The sequence below is a fragment of the Lepisosteus platostomus genome, chromosome 18, assembly GCF_059453375.1.
Source record: "Lepisosteus platostomus isolate fLepPlt1 chromosome 18, fLepPlt1.hap1, whole genome shotgun sequence".
NCBI classification, from domain to species: domain Eukaryota; kingdom Metazoa; phylum Chordata; class Actinopteri; order Semionotiformes; family Lepisosteidae; genus Lepisosteus; species Lepisosteus platostomus.
The window spans coordinates 11,398,161-11,419,618 of record NC_142628.1 but is presented as its reverse complement, the minus strand read 5'-3'; the positions used below and the strand labels follow the sequence as shown (position 1 = coordinate 11,419,618).

Here is a 21,458-nt window from a genome sequence, read left to right as displayed (position 1 = left end):
GAAAAAACAGGTGTTAACTATGCTTGGAGCCCTGTATAAGGAAGGTGAAAGGAAACCCAGTCTAAAAAAATACTGCAGACTCTTATATTTGCTACAGTACAAATGGATGTGACTAAAAAAATCACAGACTTTGATAGGCAATCGAATCAATTTTAACTGTGGAGGAATGGATTGTGTCTGTGGAAGCTGGCGATGATGTTGATGTACATTGTGGGTAAGCAGAAATTAATTCTTCATAAAAAAACAGTCAAGGGGGAATGATTCATTCCAGGAAACATAACTGAGTACCATCTATAATGCCATCTAAAAAGCTTTGTACTGTACTTTTATTCATAGCATACATTCAGATTTCTTAACAGTTATATTATTGAAACCGTCCTTTTCAATTTGCAACATAGTTAATTTCTGTTTAATCAAAATATGGTGTACTGTTTATAGGTACCTGCTTGCTGATAATACTGTATATCAGTGAAAGAAACTTTTAATGTAACTGAATTCCTGTAGATTCAAAAAACACTGTATTAAAATGCAAGGCAGTAGTGACAGCTGTTTGTTCATCAGTGGTAGAATGAGGGGAAAAGAACACACATGTTCAAAAACAAAAGTTTTTCCCTGAAAAGACACTACAAATACACAAGACAAAGATTTCATTAACCTTGTGACAACAGCTGGCAGTCCTGGTTTCTGTGTTAGTTGTTTTTTTCTGTTTGTTTTTTTTTCCAATCGAGACTAACACGTAAGCAGGCCATAAATGTTTTCCAGAAAAGACAGGGCATCAATAGGCTCTTAGTATAAAGTCCAATTTCTGTGTTTGCCAACAGTAACAGCCTGAATGGTAAACCAAAGAAGGGATTGTAGGCCTTTTCAGCTCTTAATGCCAGATTATACTTGGTTAAAATGAAGTCAGTAAAAGCACAGACTTCCTTTTCCATCCATACAGTATTACAACTCACTTGCTTAATCATAAAAAGAAGGGCTGTGTTTTATAGTACACAAATGGCTAGAACATGTCTTCGCTATAAAACATTCATAACACAAAAAATGCTGAATAAGTGACTACAGGTTTCAGGTTTACAGTTTGTTTTAGGGAGTTGCTTCTTATTCATATGGTTCATTAGCACATATAATCCATTATATCCATGTTAGAAGATGTAATCCATTCTTATGATAATTGATAGACACAGAGCCACAGTAGAAGATAAACTCCATAACCAACTTATCAGGGTGTTAAGAGTTCAACAGCAATAGGATTTTCTAACACTTTACAGAGTGTTTTGCTTGGAAAATGCAATGAACCTCAGGCATCCATTCCATTAAAAATTCAGTATCAAAGCATGTGCAATATTTCTGTTCAGTGGACAGGTTCATTGTGTAATACAGTGTGTACTGCCCAGATGTCTGCAGTTTAAAGTCTGTTTATTTTTATAATTTTAAATATAGTTAAAAGCATGCCGGATGTAGCCTTTCTATCTGGTTCACCTGCAATGCACTGTCTTCAGTTAACAATATGAGAAAATCAATCTCTCCACAGCAGAGATACGAGTTTCTGAATGGCTGAATAAGGTGGCAGGAGGGTGAATGACTATCAGTTAATTTCACAGGGTGAATGACCTTAATAAGCCATTAGCAAAATCAGAAGCACAGGGCAGCGAGGATTGTATGGGCAACTTGATTCTGACATCTACCAGTAAAGTTACACTGGAACTGTGCATTTTTAAAGAATAACATTTTCTTTTTGGCAGTTTCTTGTTGGACACAGTGTACTTGTTGATTACCCTAGGTACAGTACTCACAGGTGTCTTTAATGTTCCACTGTGGCTGAAGAAGCTGGAGTCCCTCAAATCCAGATCAAATCAATAATGTTAATCTTCCATTCTCACAGACTTTTAAATATTTTAAACATGAGTGGAATGGCTCAACACTGAATAACAGTTTTGAATTAGCACTTCAGAAATATTACAAGACATATTTTTTTCAGTGTTACATATTAAGAACCCTTCAATGCAGGAAAGATCAAAACTGACAGAGATTTGTCAATTTGAATTATTATTAGACCATTATGTCATGAATGCTACTACTTATTCCCTGCATTTAGTGCTTTCATTACAGAGATTTCAGAGCATTTTACAATTTAATTTATAGAACAAATCCATCCAAATGGTTGCACCAATTACGATGATGTTTGACAAGCATTCTGCACCACCAGCCCCACCACACACCAGATCACCTGAAGAACTGAGAAATTTCCTCACCAGTTGAATTAATGGTAGTCCATGTTTCTAATTCCACAGAGCAGAATTTAGCAAAGATCACAATATGGACCAGATTAAATATTAGTATCTTAACTGCCCATAGAATCATTATGTATTGCATTATGATATTACTGAATGATTATTTCACTAAGTGTATACAACACCCATTTTGCATCGTCAAATTGACAATGTAGAGCAACATTCCCTTTTTATACCAAATACTGTATAGTTGGATTATGTATTACACACATGAAAACATCAAATTCAGACTAATATTACACAAATCTAGGCAAAATTGGATTTGTTAAGAAATCTTATGGATAGTTAATGATGGAATATTATTCCGAATGGTTGCCTTACACTTCTTTCTCTTCTTTCGTGAGACTTTTGTGGGAAATTATGGGCCGTGGTATTTATAGTTTTTCTTTTTGGAAAAAATTAAAGAAAGCTGTGTGGACTAATCCTACTCCGAAAAAAGTCGAGACCATTTTTTAAAGATTTTTAAAATGTACACAACACATTCTGAATATGCCCTGAATCTAAACATACTGACTGCGGAGGTAACATTCAAACAAAAAACAAATTGCTATTAAACATATTTTTATGTTTCAGATCCATGCTATTTGATTGAATAAAGAACAGATGAAATTTATAAATATATACATTTCCAATTCTCTGTCCTGTATTAAATAGCAGTCTCAGTATCAACTGAGATTTTAAAAGCTATTTTTGCCAGTTACAAAAATAAAGTATATTAAAGAACGGTTTGTTATATACATAATTTAGCAAAAACATAAGATTTCCTTACTAGAATTCTGAAACCTTCATTAACTCTTCAGATAAAATCTTAATTCCAGTTCCTACAGTATCTGCAAAGTACTTTGACCATTATACTCCAAATACGGGTAACTCCTTCTCACCAGGGATATTCAAGGGCAATTACAAGCTAGTCTGAAACATTAATTCAACCTTTTTAAAAATATAATATGCCCAGAGATGTGAAGGATGGAGTTTTCTTTGGCTCAAAACAAAATTTCCTCCTAAAAGTGAAATTAACTTTATTCTTTGAGCAATGGAATTAACTTTTTGTGACTGAATCACCCCCCAATAGATGTCAGATAATATTAAAGGTTGACTGCAACATTCAAAGGTTTATTGCACAGTTGGTCTCATACAGTTTTTTGAATATTTTAGCCACAGGAAATAAGTACATTTTCTAACAACTTCTTGGGTCCAATTACTTAAAATGGACAAACAGTAACATTCACTTTTGTCAATGCAACAAGCCAGCATACAATAATTTAGAGAAGAATGGTGCTTTAGATTTGTTGCTGAAGTAAAATAATGGTCTTTTATAAATCAACAAACATTATTTTCTTGTACTTCATTTTAAAATTTGTAAACAGCATACAGCATCACATGTTTTAGTCCAGTATATGTATGAAGGTTGTGCTGATGATAAATTACTCTTAAGATGCCTTCAAGGTTTTGGACATTTAGTGCAAATCTGAAACAAATTAAGGCAACATTTATAAATATATAAAAATAGTTGTCCCCCACTCCCTTCATTACAAAAAAGGTAAAAAAGTTCTGTTCTCAACCAATGTCACTGACATGTTTTTCAGCTCCTCGGGGGATTCTACCATCTTGTAGCCCAGCTGGTTTAGAACCTGCTGACAAACAGTTTGGGTGTAATCTACCATTTCATAAGGGAGTTTTAACCTCCAGCTCTCTGCATTTGCTGCCGAGTCTCTCACGGTTCCATATTTATGCTTCGCTGACAGCTCGTTACTTCCCCGGGTGTTGGTTTGTATCCACTTGACCACATTGTCATCCAGCGACATTCCTAGGTACTCGTATATCTCCTTGGTTTTTTGGAGGGGGTTTCTCGCTAGATCTTCGTACCTCACCAGTATGTATTTTCCTTTTAGCCATGGTGGCTTGCTGAGTCCAGTGGAGACTGAGTTCAGAAAATCCTCGCAAACCATCGTCAGCTGGCTCATATCCAAGTTGTACGGCTTTCTGCCCGTCGCCCTCCAGATCCTCCATAGTCTATAGATGTCTCTGAAGGTCTCGATCCTGGAGGATAAAATTCCTCTTGGATCTCGAACCAGCTGAATGATTTTCAGGTTCAGCCTGGGGTCTTCAACTAACGCCCTGAGGTCGCTGATTTCTGGAACCCGGACTGTTTTGATGGCAACATGCCTCCGGTCCTTGCAGGAATCCGCAGCCAAAGTCATGTTTAGAGAAGCGCATTTTTTTACGCAATCCCCTTCCTCAATGTTGACCTCACTGGGGCGGAATGCATCACACACCGGTGGGGAGCACAGGGCCTTACTCGCTCCCCTTCGGAAGAGTTTGTCAGTGGTGTGGTTCACCGGCTGGGGTTTAATGTAGCTTTCTAGAAAGTACAAATCACAATCGTACAGACTTCTCAGGAGGTCCCTGCTGGCCCCCAGCATCACCCTTCTGTCAGCAGTGTTTTTGCTGTGGGAGAGGCGGGGTATCAGTGTTGTCTGCACATGGTACAGAGGCTCAAACAAGTAGAACACATCAGAATGCTGATTAAATAACTGCCCAACAAAAGACGACCCACTTCTTGTAGTAGCCAAGATCAGGATATGAGTCTTCCTGGAGATATTGTAGGCAAAGTAAGGGTACTCGTCACAAAGCCTGTCAAAAGAATCAGTTTCTTGTCCCAAGCCACAGTTCAGCGGACTCGGCACTGGGCAGATCTGAAAAGACTTGGCTGTGAATGTCCTAATCGCTGTGTACTGGATTGCTATGGAAGCCAAGGCTAGCAGAAGAACAGCCTTCCAGGAACATTGCATGGCTGAACACCTTCATTTAGACTCTGCAATCTGTTTTGATGCTATCTGTGATGCAAAGAGGAAAAAATGGATTACAGACCAAGGCAAAAATAAATATGGGACAGAAAGCCCATTCATGTCTTACAGTAAACAGGCCAGGTGCAGGAAAACAGACTCCCAAAAAGCACACCGAGTCTCAAACTAAGATACAACTGCTTTTTATTAGTCTTCAAGGATTAAAATTATAACCTTTTCCAGCAACTGAAAAAATAACACTGAACATTTTTCACAGCTAAGTTTGTCGAGAATCTCCAAAGAATAAAGGGCCTATACTAACAGTAGGATGAAGTTTACAATAGCTCGGAATCATTACACAAGTTTAGGGCTCAAACTATAATGCATGACAGACAAAGCTGTAATTTGCATTTGCGAAACAGTGCAGTGTTCTGCAACATTAGTAATAATTTATTTATATGTACTTAGAATTACATACATTTCATTGAAAGCTAAACAATCCATCATGTGGATTCTGCTACAGTTTCAATGACATGCTAGAAACTACAAGGTCTCCATGACTTTCAGCTATTTTCTGATTACAAAAGAGTTGCCACCATTAGAAAACATCTCTTATTGCAGTTAAACAAATGAAGAGTTTTAACCCAACATCCTAAGTTTGCAAAATGAGCCCTGAATAAATAAAAATGGCTTCCTTTTCAAAGCTTATGTCCATGAGAGGTTCATTTTAATAACTGTCATGCTTTGTTTAAGCATATCTTGTTAGGCTGGTGTAAGATGAACCCTCATTATTTCAACTTTTTGTGTTGCATGTTTATTACTGCTTCTGTTTACTCCCACAGTCCAGAGACGTACTGGGAGGTTAATTGGCTTCTGGAAAAAAGGCTCTGGTGTGACTGTGTTTGTGTCTGTGTGTGCCCTGCAATGGACTGGCATCCTGCCCAGGGTACAGTATATCCTTGCTTGACAGGATAGGCTCTGGTTCCCTCATGACCCTAAACTGGAGGAAGCAGTTGGAAAATGGATGGGTAGATGGAGAGATTAATGTTTGTTACTTTAAATTTACACATGCTTTATATCGGGTCTGTAAGCCTCGTCCTTCAATTTTTTTATAGGCAGCTTTAAATGGTCAATTAGCAGAGCTCAAAACAGCATGTTAATTTCTCATAATTAAGCAACAGATTGATCCAATTAAATCATTCAGAACTCAGCAGGAAGGAAAAACAGAAGATACTAGGACTCTCCAGGGCTAGTGATGCAGACATCAGCTTTATATTTTCTTGCTTGAATTTTTACTTTCCTTCCTCCTCTAGTTCTTGTCAATTGGATAACTGAGCCACACAACCTGATCTACTGTACAACGTTTATCATTTTCTTTGTCGCTTTAGCCAAGAAACCAATCTGTTTTCTAAGCATTTTTTTCTGTGGCTTCAGGTCCCCCAACTTTGGTTTCTAATCAGCTCACCAGTCCTTATCTCAGGATGTCCCCTCCTCACACACAATGGGGGAATGATCACAATCAGGTGCAATGCATGCATTTATCAAACAATGAAATCAGACCCTGTGTCATTCTTTTGATGTTCTGTAGCTGTGGTCTCCAGCCCTGGTCCTGGAGATCCACAGTCTAGTAAGTCTTAAAGCTTACTCTAAAATATCTTTGTTTACATTATTTTTCTAATGAGTAAGTAATAATTAAAGGAATTGAGGTAAATGATACTTCAAGGGTTTTCACATTTTTGAGCCTAATATTCTCTTAATTGCTTAATTTAACAATTTGCATGCTTAAACCATGTGGATGCTGCACATTGGTGGTGGTGGAGGGGATCCCCATTACCTGTAAAGCGCTTTGAGTGGAGTGTCCAGAAAAGTGTCTATATAAGTGTAAGCAATTATTATTATTATTATTATTATTATTATTATTATTATTATTATTATTATTAAACCGATCACAGTTAAATTGTTGTAAGTCTCTAAAAATCAGTGAGTTAATGGTTGTTCCTTATGAACCTTTTGGTCTGGGGTTCTCCAGGACCAGGTCTGCTGATCTTTGTTCTGCTGGCTCCAGGGATGATCCTGGCAGCTGCAAGGAATTAGGAAGACATTTTGCAAGCTCAATAGGCTTCATTTTGCTTTGAATACTTGGATGTGATAATATAAGGAGATTGTGAAAATTGTGATACAATATTTGCATATTTTGGACTAATACTTGTGTGAAGAATGAAACTGTAGTATGATTTCCCTGCATGTACCATATTTTTCTATAGGTACCTCACTTGCTCTTTTTCGCTTTCAGCTGACTGAAAAATGTCTCGATTTGTTTGTGTGAAAAAGTCCTAGTGGTTAGAGTCCCTTTGTATATCAAGGTCTGGTTTTATATATTTACAGTATATTGTATTTTGAACATATCCAAGCTTTATTTTATTTTACCACTTGACTGTTTTTTTCTCCCTTTTATTCGTGGGTGTCAGGTAACAATGACATAGAGTGTCAGGTTTTTTCTGGTTGGTTAGGGAATCTAGTGCACTTGTGTCTATACAGTCCCTTTGTTTGTCAGTGAGGGATAGCAGTCCTTGCTATGGGAAGGTAAGATTTTGAAAAGCCCCTTGAGAAATGGATTGCTTGAAATAACAATGGAAACTATAAGAAAAAGTGCTGTTTAATTAAAATTAGTGTATTTATACCATGGGTTCTGCCTCCTAATCTGTGTGTACTGTAACTGTTTTTGTGTTATATTTTTTTGCATTTGATTTTAATAGATTTTAGGTTCATTGAACACATTTCTAATATGTTCATTTTGTTTACTACGCTAAATATTTCCATAATGTGAGAACAATTTAGCACAAGCTGACCTCAATAGAGAGGTAGCACATGCTCCACGTAGTTTTAATAAGTATTTTATAGACATTAAATTGTTGTGGTGGCTGTGGACTGTGCCTCAAACTGCACACAGGAGAGAAAGTCCTGTTAGGAGTCGGTTTTCTGCTTTGACACAGTGATTTTAGGAACCCCGGTGTCTAGGGGGCGCCTCAAATTTCAAATATTTAAAAACATTCAGCAGATTAATTACATTACTGGTAACATTTATAGCTTTTAACAAAGTCTATCGTTGAATAATCACGAATAAGAAGATTTAACGCTTCATTTGCAAAAGTTCATTTTGAGGGATTGTGTCGATGTAATATTTGTTTTTAGGCACTTATAAATACGCTTTCAATTACAAACAACGCTCATACTGTATTTGGACACTGTAGTACAGCACTAAAGTTTCTAACTAAAAGGTACAGCTCATATTGTACTATTGTACTATTGAACTACAGGTTGAATTTAATTTAATGTAATATTTCCTGTAAATTAGTTACAGTTTGTTGGTAGTCTGTTTTAACAGAATGTACCATTTTTATATGCCAAATATAATACCAGAGATTGGCGGTGAAGTTTCAGTCGCTTTAATAGATGACATACTAGGCAAACGTTTCAACTGTAACGGCAGCTTGTTGATTTCCTAACGGCACTAATAAAATAACCTAGAAATAAGAATACCGCATTGTCCGAAAGCAACGGGAACTTAACATTATTCTTGGAAGTTCCCTCAAGTTCACGACTTTCTCATCTGTAGAAAAGGTATACTTAATATCAGTCTGACACATGACAGTATGTGACAAAAGCGATTATCCGCAGGTTGTCTTAGCCTACTATGAAGATCTGATTTACTGCAGAACTCCACATCCTTTCACTAGGAAATATACTGTAGAAATGCAGCGGACAGCTGAAAGAGAAATTTGCAAAACAGGCAAAACAATTGTGGCCGAACTTTTATCGGCATTAAAACGTTCGTTTTATAATTCATTAAATAATGTATTAAACAAAATATAATATAGGAACTGACAGAAAATAAATGTACTTGCCTTATTTCAGATCACTGTTTTATGTAGCAGAATGGTTGTTGGCGTTTCTGCGTAAAAGCGCTGCAGATGTGTAATTTTGTGTAGTTCCAGTCACAAAGGTTGGGTCCCATCTCTTCTACAAGGAACAGCCAAGGGAAGCATCTACCTTTTATTCCCTCTTCTGCCATCTGAATAGCAAGAAGAGAGAGGAAACGAAAAATAACCCACGCAAGAGACCGGGGTGGTGCTACACGGAGGAAGAGATCATGATTGTAGTTATTGAAAAAAACATATACAACGTAATTATTCGAGCAATTGAATGCTATGACGAAGCAGGCGACCTTAGCATATGAGCACCCACTGAGTACGGAAGATTTTCTTAACTACAGTGTAGGTGTTGCTGTGTGGAGTATATGAGGACCAGGCAGTTAGCTCAATCTGGACCACCCCCCCAACACACACACACACACCATCCCCTTCCTCTCCAGCCCCATTTCCCACATTTCTCTCTCCAGTCTGGCTCAATTCTCCGTCTCGCCTCCGCAAAGTCAGCTTGCGCCTCTGCGTGGCGATACAGCTTCGATTGCAAAAAATGTTCAGTCTCCGAAGACAGCGGATTCTTGTCTCCGACACTGTACGCACCTCCCCTACATACAAATCACAAGTTCATCATTCATTGGTATTCGATTTAAGAATGGTATTAAACAGAAAACGCTACAAAGGTTAGTCTGTTACGCACTCTAATTACTATCACTGTTTACTATGCAGATGCTCGGATGAAAAAAGAGAAATATTAAATTGGAAAACAGGTAACTTTTTTGGCAAGCAGCAGATGTTTTTGACATATACACTGTAATTCAACTACTGTATTTTTTAAATGATATTATTATTTGTAAGCAGGCTGCCTATGGCATTTTATAGGATTAGAATGATATATCATACAGGTACATACTGTTCTGTAGCTATAACTACATCACAAGCTAAAAATAAAAAGGAACTGATGGGGGCAGGTATACAGAATAGTACAGTATATAAAAGTAAACTCTAAATTTAAGATACACCGGTAGTGAAGTAAGTAAAAAGCATGAAATCTGATCCTGGTGAATGAAACATTTAGCATTTACATTGAAAACATGCAAAACTAATAACTAAAACTTCTGTTTAAAACGAAAGGGCTTTGCCATTTAAATAACATTTTGAAAGATTGCTAACAGATACTAACAACAAAGTAGACTATTTTTAGGGTGATTGTGCAACGTGATACACAGTATCAAGTCGTGTTCTTTGACAGCCTTTCCACTGAATTATCGGAGAAGAGTATGAAGAAACAAATGGGTGAGCAACAGCTAAATACAAAGAAAATAGTTTTGTGTCACACATTAAGCTTTTATGTTTACGCAAATGTTGCTATTACAGATATGGTGCAAGGTAGCATGGAGTAGTGACTCTGGTCTATTCCAGCATCGTGAGTTCAGGTCCCCAGTCCGAACACTGGTGTCGAATCTTCTTTTTTCGACTTGACTAGCAGAAGTTGGAGGAAATTAATCTACAACAGATTCCAGAGCACAAAGATGTGATGATGAACTTCCACTAATTTTTCAAAGTTAAAGGAAGCTGTAAATTAAAAAAAAAATTACTTTAGCAATAAATGTTTTGAAGAAAATTTGTCATGTTGACACCAGTCACATCATCCTAATTTCATTTTGCGTGCAGTCAAATATTTATCTTAACATTTAATAATCAAATGAAGGAACTGGTGACAAACTCCACTTGGCTCAAGGTGTCTTCAGCTGTCCTGTCATTGAGTACCATCCCACTCATTAAATATTTACAAACGTTTGCATGTATACTGTAGACTTCTGACCTGGCAACACTTTGGTATAAAAAAAACATTATTATTGTAAGACAAAAAGGAGCAAGAAAGAAATGCAGTTTGCCGGTTACTGGTGTATACAAATATCTAAATTAAAGAAAACAAGAATGAGCTATTTGTGGTTAAAGCTAATAGTGTATGTATCATTAAACAAAAGTTTGTAGCAAAAGGAAGGCAGATGTCCAAGAGCTCCTGTTTTTCCCATCTGAGGCTGTCATAACCAGTCATTTAACAAACATACTGTAGCTATGTGGTTAACGTTGCCACACGAGACAGTGGGTGAATCAAACAGTATGAACGAAAGAAGCTCTATTACACTGACATCACAAGTGAGCTAGAACTGCAGAGCCGGACAGCTTGGACATAGTGGCATGTCCAGGCTTTGTGGCTCCTGCCTTCATAATCCAGTTTCTCAGAAATATTGGATTTCAGTGGACATGGTGATGAGTACTGAAAGGCCTATCTGAGGCAACAGATAGTTGTAACCAGCTCTGTATGAGGCTAACATAGATGGCAAAGGTGGAAGAGGATTGAAAAGGGAGTAGAAGAAGCAGGCTATATCTTCTAGAAATTATGGAAAAGCAATGAAAAAGACAATCCAAGTGTATAACAATACAATAGTATAGTTCAGTAGTATTGTACAAGGCACTCATAAGACCGCATTTAGAAAACTGTGTATACAGTAATTTTGGTCACTATGCTCCAAAAAACACACCACTCTGGATTCATTCCAAAAGAACAATGTACTGCAATACAGTACATTTCACTGCCTAAAGGAAGGTTCTACACTGACACGGAAACCTTCTCCAAGTCTATCAAAATCCGCAAAGGCATTGTCAACCCAGTGGTCTTCTTCAAATTGAACAGTGACATATGAACTAGAGGACACAGGAGGAAGCTACATGGAAGTGCATTTAAAACCAGGAACAGAAGGCTCTTCTTTATATAAAGGGTTGTGAGAGAATGTTACAAACTACTCAGCTATATTGTTTTGGCCAATAGCCTGGCTTCTTTTAAGAAGTAGCTGGATGACACACTCGGACCAGTTAGCTACTAACTATCAAGCAGGCTAGGTAGGCCAGTTGGCCTTTTCCCAACTTTTGTTCTTATGAGAGAAACATCAAAGGAGGATCCATGGACAGAACAGGAAAATATTGTACACTCGACTGAGTGCCTGGACATTGGAGAGGAATGACTGATTCTGAGATATCAGCATCACTGTCCAGCCTTCCTCTGGTACCATGGGTTAGTCGATAGGATGTTTCTACTCAATAACCCTTGTGATGTGCCCTCCCCAGCTCAGTCCAGAGTGTTGATATGCTAATTAGTGAGGGAGATCATACTTTGCTTGGTCACTGGGGCACGCATCACAACTGTCATGTGTGTTTATGTGCCAGCAAGGCTGCAAATACAGTAGGTACTGTACATGCATCCCTGGAATAAGCATCACATGTCACCCTGGGCCAATGTATGGATGTTGAAGAAAACCAGCTTCTACGTTGAATTATTATCTTGATGTGTCTTCACTAGATTCTGTATTGGTGTTTCATGTAATAGAAAAATCTGTTCTTCAGATTTCACCTGCGTTCCTGTCCAAAGCCATTAATATCCCCAACCACTCTCCTACAAAAAAACGTTTGGGCAAATCAAAGATACATAACTTTTGAGAAGTCTCAGTTTTTATAATAAAAAACAAGCATGCAAAGAACAAATTGGCTTTTTTTCTGTGATAATTATAACATGGGTAACAAAAGATATGGTTTTTGTGGCTAAAAGATTGATTTATTAATCTAAGGCTTCACAAGGCATAATTGAAAATGCTGTTGTGGAAAAAAAAATTCTCATGAGAACGATCAACCTATTTATTTACAGTATTGGGATGTAAGTGTTCTAATAATGAACATAAAGATCAAGTGTGAATATTGAATATATGTTGAATACTGCAAAACCAACAAAATTACAGATGATCTACAGTAATTCTAATTCGTCCCATAGACCATTACACAGGTCATGCATATGCATAAAAATAAAATAATGGAAAGTTAAAACCTCCGATATATGTAATAACCAAAAGGAGAAATAATGAAAGTAAATCTTGCAATGAATATTTATCACTTTATCCTGTATGGAATAGTGTTTTGCCGAAGGCCACAATGAAATGGAACACCTCCCTGTTGGATAGTCGAAAACGGGCCATCGTAATAGCATGGGCAGAATCTTTTTTTTTAACCGAGCTTTGGAAAATGTTAAGAGCATCCCCTGTCTTCCACTTAAATGCACTCATTGCAGTGCCCTAAAATATGCATAACAGGTCCAGCATTACATTTATTTTCAGATTAACAGAAAGTAACATACAGTACATTCAAAATTTCAGTGGGCTTGATTGAACTGCATGTGCAACCTTTCATGGACACCTGTTAAGAAATGACACTCTTAAGAATATACCCTTCATTTTAAACTGAAATACATTTCATTTTAGTTTGCTAAAGAAAAAATAATACATTCAACATTATGTTTATTTCTTAAAATCAGAGATATCAGAGATATCACACATTCAAAACTCCTGAACGGAACCGACCGATTTGTTTGGAGAATCTTAGTGTTTCTTTTCATGCAAATTTATTGGTAATAACAGTATGCAACCTTTTTATCTATACAGAGGCATATCATGACGTGCCTTTTTCAAGTGTTTGTTTTTCTCAGATTGGGACATCTTATAAAAGCCTCCTTTGAGTTCTATTTTTTGGATCACGTACAGCTAACTTTGAAAAAAGAATGCCTTCACTGTGTAATGTTTCTCTTCACAGAATAAACCACAGTCAAGCTTCAGCTCAACAAACCCAGAGGAAAAATGCTAAAAGGGGCTGTGGTTCTTTGGTCCTCATTGACAGGCTGAGGAGTGTTTCTTTTGAAAATATATATATATATTTAATTTGTTCTTTTTTCGTATTATGTAACATGTCACCACTTAATGTGTCACACTACATGTCCTGGGCACCCAGCCAGAACACCATTAAAAGAAGGACAAGGAAGCAAACGCTGACCAGCCCTCTAGTGTTACATACTATGAAAGTGATGGTGCAAGACCGAGGGACCAATTAATGACAGGAAATTCCTTGGGTCAGTTATGGGCTTTAAATGCCCATTTGAAATAGATTTAATTGAACCTGTGCTAGCAGAAGCCAAGCCAACAGCTCTGCCTTTGGAGAAATGATACAGAATGCTTAATTACTCAATTATAACATTTCCATGCTGGTATCATATATCTTAAAGAGCTTTTAATGGCAACCAGAATTGATAAATATCAACCAAAATAGCTCAATTTATTCATGAAAGGTTAATAACAGTTTAATTAGATTAAAATTATTTTGTTCTCAGGGCCTTGGCCAGTGAGTCACTGGTCTCATGTCTAGCCCAGTGAAACAGCTCATTCCACATACAGTTTACTACCACGGAGATGAGTTTTACATTGTTGCTGTATAAATACTGATTTAATATGCCGCTCAGATTTCTATTTAATGTTTTTGAAGCTAATAAGGTAACAGAGCAGACTGTTTGGTTAACTCCAGTTAATAGAAAGAAAATTGTTTCTGGGGGTCTTCTCTGCCAGTGTTCCATGTTACCTACAAGTACTATAAGAATGCAACTTTCTTCATGACAATAAAGACACCTGTAAAAAGAGAACAAACAAAAAATCCCTTAAACTCCCAAATGCCCTTGATAAATAGAAAACATTAATTCCTAACAGTCTCCAAAAATCTCTGATCTCGAGTGAATTCTGACTTTCTTCAGCTGCTTTTGATCTTGTTTTTTTTTTAAGAGCCATGTAGATGGATCTGTTTTCTCCATGGACACAAAATGCAGGAGTCCACTGCTGTGCTCACTTACCAGCCACACATTTTAGAACACAAATCACCACTGCCATCAATAAGAGCATCTGTAAAACTATTTCAGGGGGTGCCTTCGCATTCATATACAACATCTGCTGTCAGACAGCCACTCTTCTTCATCGGATTGTATCCACTCAAGCAATTCAATTAAATAGACAGAAACAAGCCAGGCATATTAAAATAGAACACAAAACCAATTTGTCAGTTGTAAACACATGGCAACAATTAGTGTGTTTTATGCCTAGTTTGCTTCGTTCACAATGCAAATAAGAAGCAAGACTCCCCTTTACAATGGTTTTTGTTCTAGTAGTACTCAGGAATACATTTCCTGTGGTGTTTAAGGAGGTGTTACAGTACCTTTATATATGGAAACAATCTACTAGAACAATGTCAAACTAAAGATGCATATTGCACTTTTGCTTTTGTTACTTGGTTGTTGTGAAAACCTTACCCCACAAAAATAGTTGTTTCTGTCTAGTTTTGTCAACAGACTAGTAAATGAAACACCATTGTGTGGATAGGTATAACTGTTTTTTTATTTAATTTGCTAAAAGAATAATGTTTAAGAGCAGGGCCTTTCACTCAATGACTGGATATGCCATTTCTTTACAAGTATCTAAGTACCATAATTTCAGCATGATAACAGGCAGTAACAAATTATTTTAAGTTCTCAAGTTCCTCTCAGGGTGCGAGTGTTTAAGTGCATTGTACATACTGTACAGATCTTTTTGAAACAATTTTTACTCGTTGTGTTACAGTTCACTGATCCCCCTTATCTGTTGGAAATTCCCACAAAGATCTTGATCCCATGTGGAAACCTAAGAACTACAGTCCTGCAAATGTAGTCACAGGTCAACATAAATAGATACAGTATGTGAGATTCCATTCTTTCCACTTTAAAGATCTTCATGTTGATAAATAAATTATTTTGATATTTCTGGTACTGTATCTTACCAAAATGAATACTTTGTTTATTATTTATGAGCTCTAAGTACTGTACTCTTAACCAGACAGACAGATCATAGACAACTTCACAATGTAATCGTAACCAACGATTGCATTATTTGAAAATAATCTGTATCCCTCTTAATTGAATTTTATGACAGGTACTGTAATATAATACGTAAAATATAAATCTGTATGCAAACATTACACAAAGGTGTTATCAGAAAAACCCTGTGAAATAAAATATTGTATGAAGCCTTAGTGGTATAGCTTTGTCCTGGAGACATTTCTGGCTCTTTAACTCGTTGACACAAAACACCTCATTTTGAGAACTATTCAGATCTCCCTTCTTGTGGAATGGCAATTAAACTTGGGTTTTGAAAATCTGTCAGTTTAGAATCCTGAATACATTTACATCAGATGCCTGATGTTTAAGCCATCTCATTTACAAAGTGGTGGAGCATATTTAGATAAATGGGTATCACACTACACCATGCTGCAATTGATAAATATGTTAATTAGCAATTGTAACTCAGTCTAAAAAGTAGCAGAGATACATAATGCTCTAAAACAACAAAAAAGGCAATCAGACATACTCTTTGGTTTGTCTCTTGAGATAATCTTCATTTTCCACAATCTAAAATCTTTAATTGGAATAAGCTGCCTCATAGTCTTCAAGCACACTTTATGCACTGTATGTAGTTTTTCAACTGTTAAAAACACACTAAAATACCTAATATAACTTATCCTTTGCTACAGAGCAGCTTAAAAAATGTTAATTGCTATTACTGTTAGAACAATACAGATTGATATACTTATACAGTAGTTCTGTCATCCAGTTTTAAGTCTTCCTAAGTGTTTCTTTTTACATTGTTTGAAAATGGTTTTGGTTGCACATAAAAGCACTTTTAGTTACCGATGTAAGTCATTATTGTAAAAGGTAAACATTATTTCCTCAGAAATCAATGCAATTATAAATGGAAATTTAAATATAATCTGCAAAAATACCTACATTACAATATAAACATGATTCTACTGTTCCACCCGCCACCTTCTGTGAGATTTAACAATTTGTGTGTCTCTGTAACAATCTATTCTGCTTTTATGAAAACATAAACATGTACAAATGAAATAAGGGCTCCTATAAAGGCTGGTGGTTTTGTTAAGATCTTAAAAGAACTTCAGGACAGTCTTGACACTTTTATTGTATACTTTCCTGTTTCTATTTGAGCTTATTTCCTGTCCTGATTGACAGGAACAATTTTAAGCAGGGATCTGACTTGGTCCTTCATGTTACAAACTATAGAGTATAAACCTTTTAAGAATTACTTATTTTGAACCTCAGGGATAAATATAAAAGTTGAAAAATCAAATCAAGGAAAAGGTTAGAATTGTTCAACAATACTGTTACTCTTATAGGACCAAATGAGAAACAAACTGTATAATATCTGTTCTATATCCTCTTAATAGTATTGTATTGTAGGAAAGCATTTTTCACTGAGCCTGTTTCGAAATGCTCTTAAATATATTGCATTTTCAATTTCCAGTGTTCTTCCAATGGTATAATTTTGATGATAAAGCATGATGATAAAGCAAGATTTAAGAGATAGTGGCTCATCTTTTGAAGAATTATCTTCTTGGAAATAATATAAATTCCAGCAGCAGCTTACATCTTGCAAAATCTGATTACAAAACGCATTGAAAAACTCTATTTGACAGTTTTACTATCTCTCCAAAATGTCAGAGGAAAGACCTTTGACAGGACTTCAAATAAAATACCAAAATTTGCATTAATCCTTTGCAGAAAGCTTATATGTGTTGGAAGTATAAGGTGATAGGGTCTGATGCTTACATGTACTGTACAGTACAATGTAAATAGTGTGTGTTGATGGAATATTTTTTAAAATGTAGTGGTCAATATCCCTTGGCTCCAACATTTCAGGGACAAATATATTGACATGATTTGTGAAGCCAAGAAAATATTTCAGTAAAACAGGCAAAAAAGAACAGGCATTTTAAAGAGTGAGGAATTTTATGACAGCAAACAATTACTAGAGTATTAGTACTGTAATAATCCTAAATCGTCCTCCAGGATGTCTTCCAACATTCATGCCATCAGATCAAATGAGAAAATCTGGAACTGAGAAATTCAGATTAACAAGAACTAAGCACTTGCACATGCTGTACTGAGTGGAATTTAAACCATATTTTCCAAGAATGTACAAATTTAAATACTGATTTAAAAATAATTTATTTGATCAGTGCTTTTAAGATGCAGGCTGCTAAACACCTATTAAATTCCCTTTTGCAAATAATTAATTTGTTCTCAGGGATACCTCCGATTCTTGATTTACAGTGTCAGATTTCTTTTTTTTGGGCCAATGATGCCATTCATTCTCCAACTGACTTAATAAAAGTATCACATTTCAACCAGGTTCTTAGTCCAGAGAGTGCTACATTCCTTATTCCCTGCTGGTAGCAGAATGTCTTCAGGGACAGGCAGAACTTGCACAAAAGAACAGGTGGGTAATAATGTTTATAGCTGCTGGAAAGAAGAAAAATGGTAAAACTGGCTATAAGCAATGCTTAAATGGCTCATTTAATAGACCACTTTTCTTACATTTTTAAGTGTCTTACATTACACAGCTAAAATTTAGAAACAGAAAATCAAAAGGGAAAAGGTAGTTGACTAACTTGCTAGGTAGATAAGGTTCATAAGATCTAAATTTTGATCCACAAAGATGACAAACAGCAGCATTTCCACCCTCAGATTCCATCAATAACTAATGCCGCCAATTTTCTGTAATATATAAAAAGTGGTTATAAAAGGTTAAATGGACTTTTTTTAAAAAATAACAAGAAGAAAAAGTGAAATAACATGCTGAATTCCTTTTTGAGACTTTTATGAAGCAATTGAAATGAGACATATCACCTCGGTAGATGTAAATGCTATTAAATATAAGATTTGAAACAGAACTACAGTTATTTTTCACAATTGTATTTGCAGAAGCATGTAAGTATGGAAATAATTCAAAAATTAAGACTAACGGACTGGTATAGAAAAGCCTCACATTCCTGAAATCTGACAATAATCTCTTCTGGCAGTTGATTACTGTATTTCCCAAACTTTCCCTCCAAGATAACTTGACTTTGACCTATGCAGTGCATGAGCTGTGTACAAGCCAGAATGGACTGCTGTAATTCCAGAGGGGGTGTTCACTCTTTGACCATCCTACTGCCACAGCCAATGATGTTGTTCTTAACTAATATCACAGCCTTTCACAGTGGAGCTCATGTATCTATACATTCAAGATAAAAACATATTTTGATACATAATACAGTTCTAATTTTATCACATTATGGTGCAGCTCAGTTCTCACTACTATTTTTGGAAAGGTTGGGGAAATAGTTAAGGGTGATGAGCACAACCGAGTTAATTTGAAAGATTAATGTTGGATCCTCGGTGGCTATTGCTCAACACTTGGGGATATCCAACCCCATATTCCCACCTGCCACCCCCTCAGACACATACAAAATAAAACAACTGCATTTCACAAATTTGACCAAATTTGAATACATTTTCAAACTATGGGGAGCGTACCCTTCCACATGAAGAAAATAATGTTTTGAATTAGGGATCATGCACTGGATGACCCTGTTTTATCAGTTTTTTTATGTTGATTTGAACAATTTAGTTAAATCTAATTTTGAATTAGTTTTACAAAAAGTGTGATGAGCTGCTAGTCTGGTTTTATTTTTATGTCTTCAGATTGAAATTACCATCTGACACCAAATGACTATCAGATCACATAATGTGTATTCTTGTGTTTTCTTCTTACAAACAAGGATCTTAAAGACTTTAATTAAGGTAGGTATTTTTTATTTTAAGAAAAGAAATATGCAATGCTCATTTTTGTATGTTTTACATTTTTTGATTTCATGCATTGTTTTGTCTGTGTAACTTTGAAAACACAGAGCACAGGTGGTTATACAGAGATGTTTATTGCTGTGCAAAAGAAAAAGATTTGGAGCTTAACCTTTCACTCTCTTAATTAATACGTTTCCATAGATAAAAAAGAGAAAAAACAATATTATAATGAGATAAGTGTTTGCATATCAAAAGGAATAGTCATTAATGATTATCCCAAGAGATAATCTTAATACCATTGAAAAAATCGCTTTGAATAGGATATCACTAGCATACTTGGAGAGAAAATAGGATATTGTGTCTACAATACAAAAAGTGTGATTTGCAAGTCAGTTTTTTTACTTGGTGCATATTAAAAAGAATTCAAATTACAGGAAATAATGATCTTTTTTCCATACATTCATAAATGTCTATACTTGCCTACACATGTCATTACACTTAGAATTCTGGAGATGTGTAACTCTCAAATAAATAGGAATGAAAAAAACATTGAATCAGGCCTGCCAGTTAATCTTATAGAATTAGGAATAGAGAAAAGAGACATATACAGATTATTGGATTTCCAAAGTAATCTTATTCGGTGAAAACAAAACAAAGTTTCAATAAAATGTTAAAATGAGCTAATTAACTAAGACCTATCTAAAGGAAACTGTGTATTATATAATTTTATGAATATAGCAGGATTCTTCTGTGCTTGCAGCTGGAAAATGTAGAGTGCCAGTGAGGAGTGCACTGCACATAAGGATCAAGAGATAAAGTTGTATAGGATGGTAATAGAAATTCAAGGAAATTACACATCAGACTGTCTTCCCTATTTAGCAATAAGTTATTATTCCATCTCTTGCTCCTTCTGTGCTTTATCAGTCGCCAAGAAGAAAAGAACATGCACATGCTGTGTATTTTATGCAGTCCTTCACAGCAACACAGGGAAGCTTAACTCCTGGTGGGATTTTACAGACTCCTGACCCTGCAGTCATTTCCCTTTTCGTGAACCTTTGTTGTTCCTTTTTGCTTCCAGCTGTGTTTGCTTAAAGCCAGACTCCATCATGTGCATTTAAATCACATTTTGCCCCAGCAGCACTGCTGCCTCTTCGGCATTTGGTCTCTTCAGGACTTCTAGCCAGTTCCAGCTTTTCCTCAGCTTTGGCTCAATTGGGTACATCTTAGCGTGTTCCATCTACAGTAACTGTAGATTCAATCAGTGTGTTTATTTAATCTTTTTTTAAATAAATGTATTTTTTTTGTCTTCCCAGATTCAGATGCATGAGTGAAAGTGTGGGTTCCTGAAGGGGCTTTGCTTAGTAACCATGGCTTGTCCTCATGGTAATAAGCTTTCCATACCCGGTGAGTTACCCATGCTTGTCAAATCAAAGCCAAGCTGCTACATTACATGACCCACAGTAGTAAGGCAAAATGTTAAAAGGTGTATTTATGTAAATGTACAAACTGTAATCCTCTGTGGAGGATTAAAGTTTACATCACAAAGAAACTGCATATAAAAACAACACCACAGACAACAACTCCATGTGTTAAAAATAATTGGATATGTCCTTAACGAATTAAATATTCATAATACTTACTTCTAAGCTCTAAGTAAGAGCCTTTATAATGACAATTCTACTTTTAAATGTATGTCGGTATTGGGAAACCTTTAATGGTCCTCTTCGGTGATTTCTTTATTGGATTCCTTTTGAAATAAATAGTTACTGACCGTATCAGAGAACATCTTAATTGAGTGTCCATTTTGCTATATAGTCATTGCTAAACCAATTGAAAACCAATTAACTTTGAGATCTTGAACTCTGAAAGTGATCAGTTCATGGGTGGTCATTTGCTACGGAATGATGAAGCTGTTTTAATT

General features: G+C 36.0%; 1 protein-coding gene across 3 annotated transcripts in view; it reads right to left on the bottom strand.

The window, feature by feature from the left end:
- Positions 1–3,383: 3,383 nt before the first annotated feature.
- The window catches only part of chst1 (carbohydrate (keratan sulfate Gal-6) sulfotransferase 1), a 39,197-nt gene continuing 21,122 nt past the window's right edge, over positions 3,384–21,458 (bottom strand). The window contains exons 1-3 of one of the 3 annotated variants that reach the window (XM_088612058.1): positions 9,463–9,594; positions 8,979–9,149; positions 3,384–5,124 (exon numbers count right to left, since the gene is read on the bottom strand). In XM_088612058.1, coding sequence (XP_088468184.1) covers positions 3,821–5,083 — 1,263 coding nt within the window. In that variant the 5' untranslated portion in view covers positions 5,084–5,124; positions 8,979–9,149; positions 9,463–9,594 and the 3' untranslated portion in view covers positions 3,384–3,820. Of the gene's footprint in view, positions 5,125–8,978; positions 9,425–9,462; positions 9,595–21,458 lie in introns of those variants that run through there. The other 2 variants (XM_088612059.1, XM_088612057.1) reach the window with 2 other exon arrangements.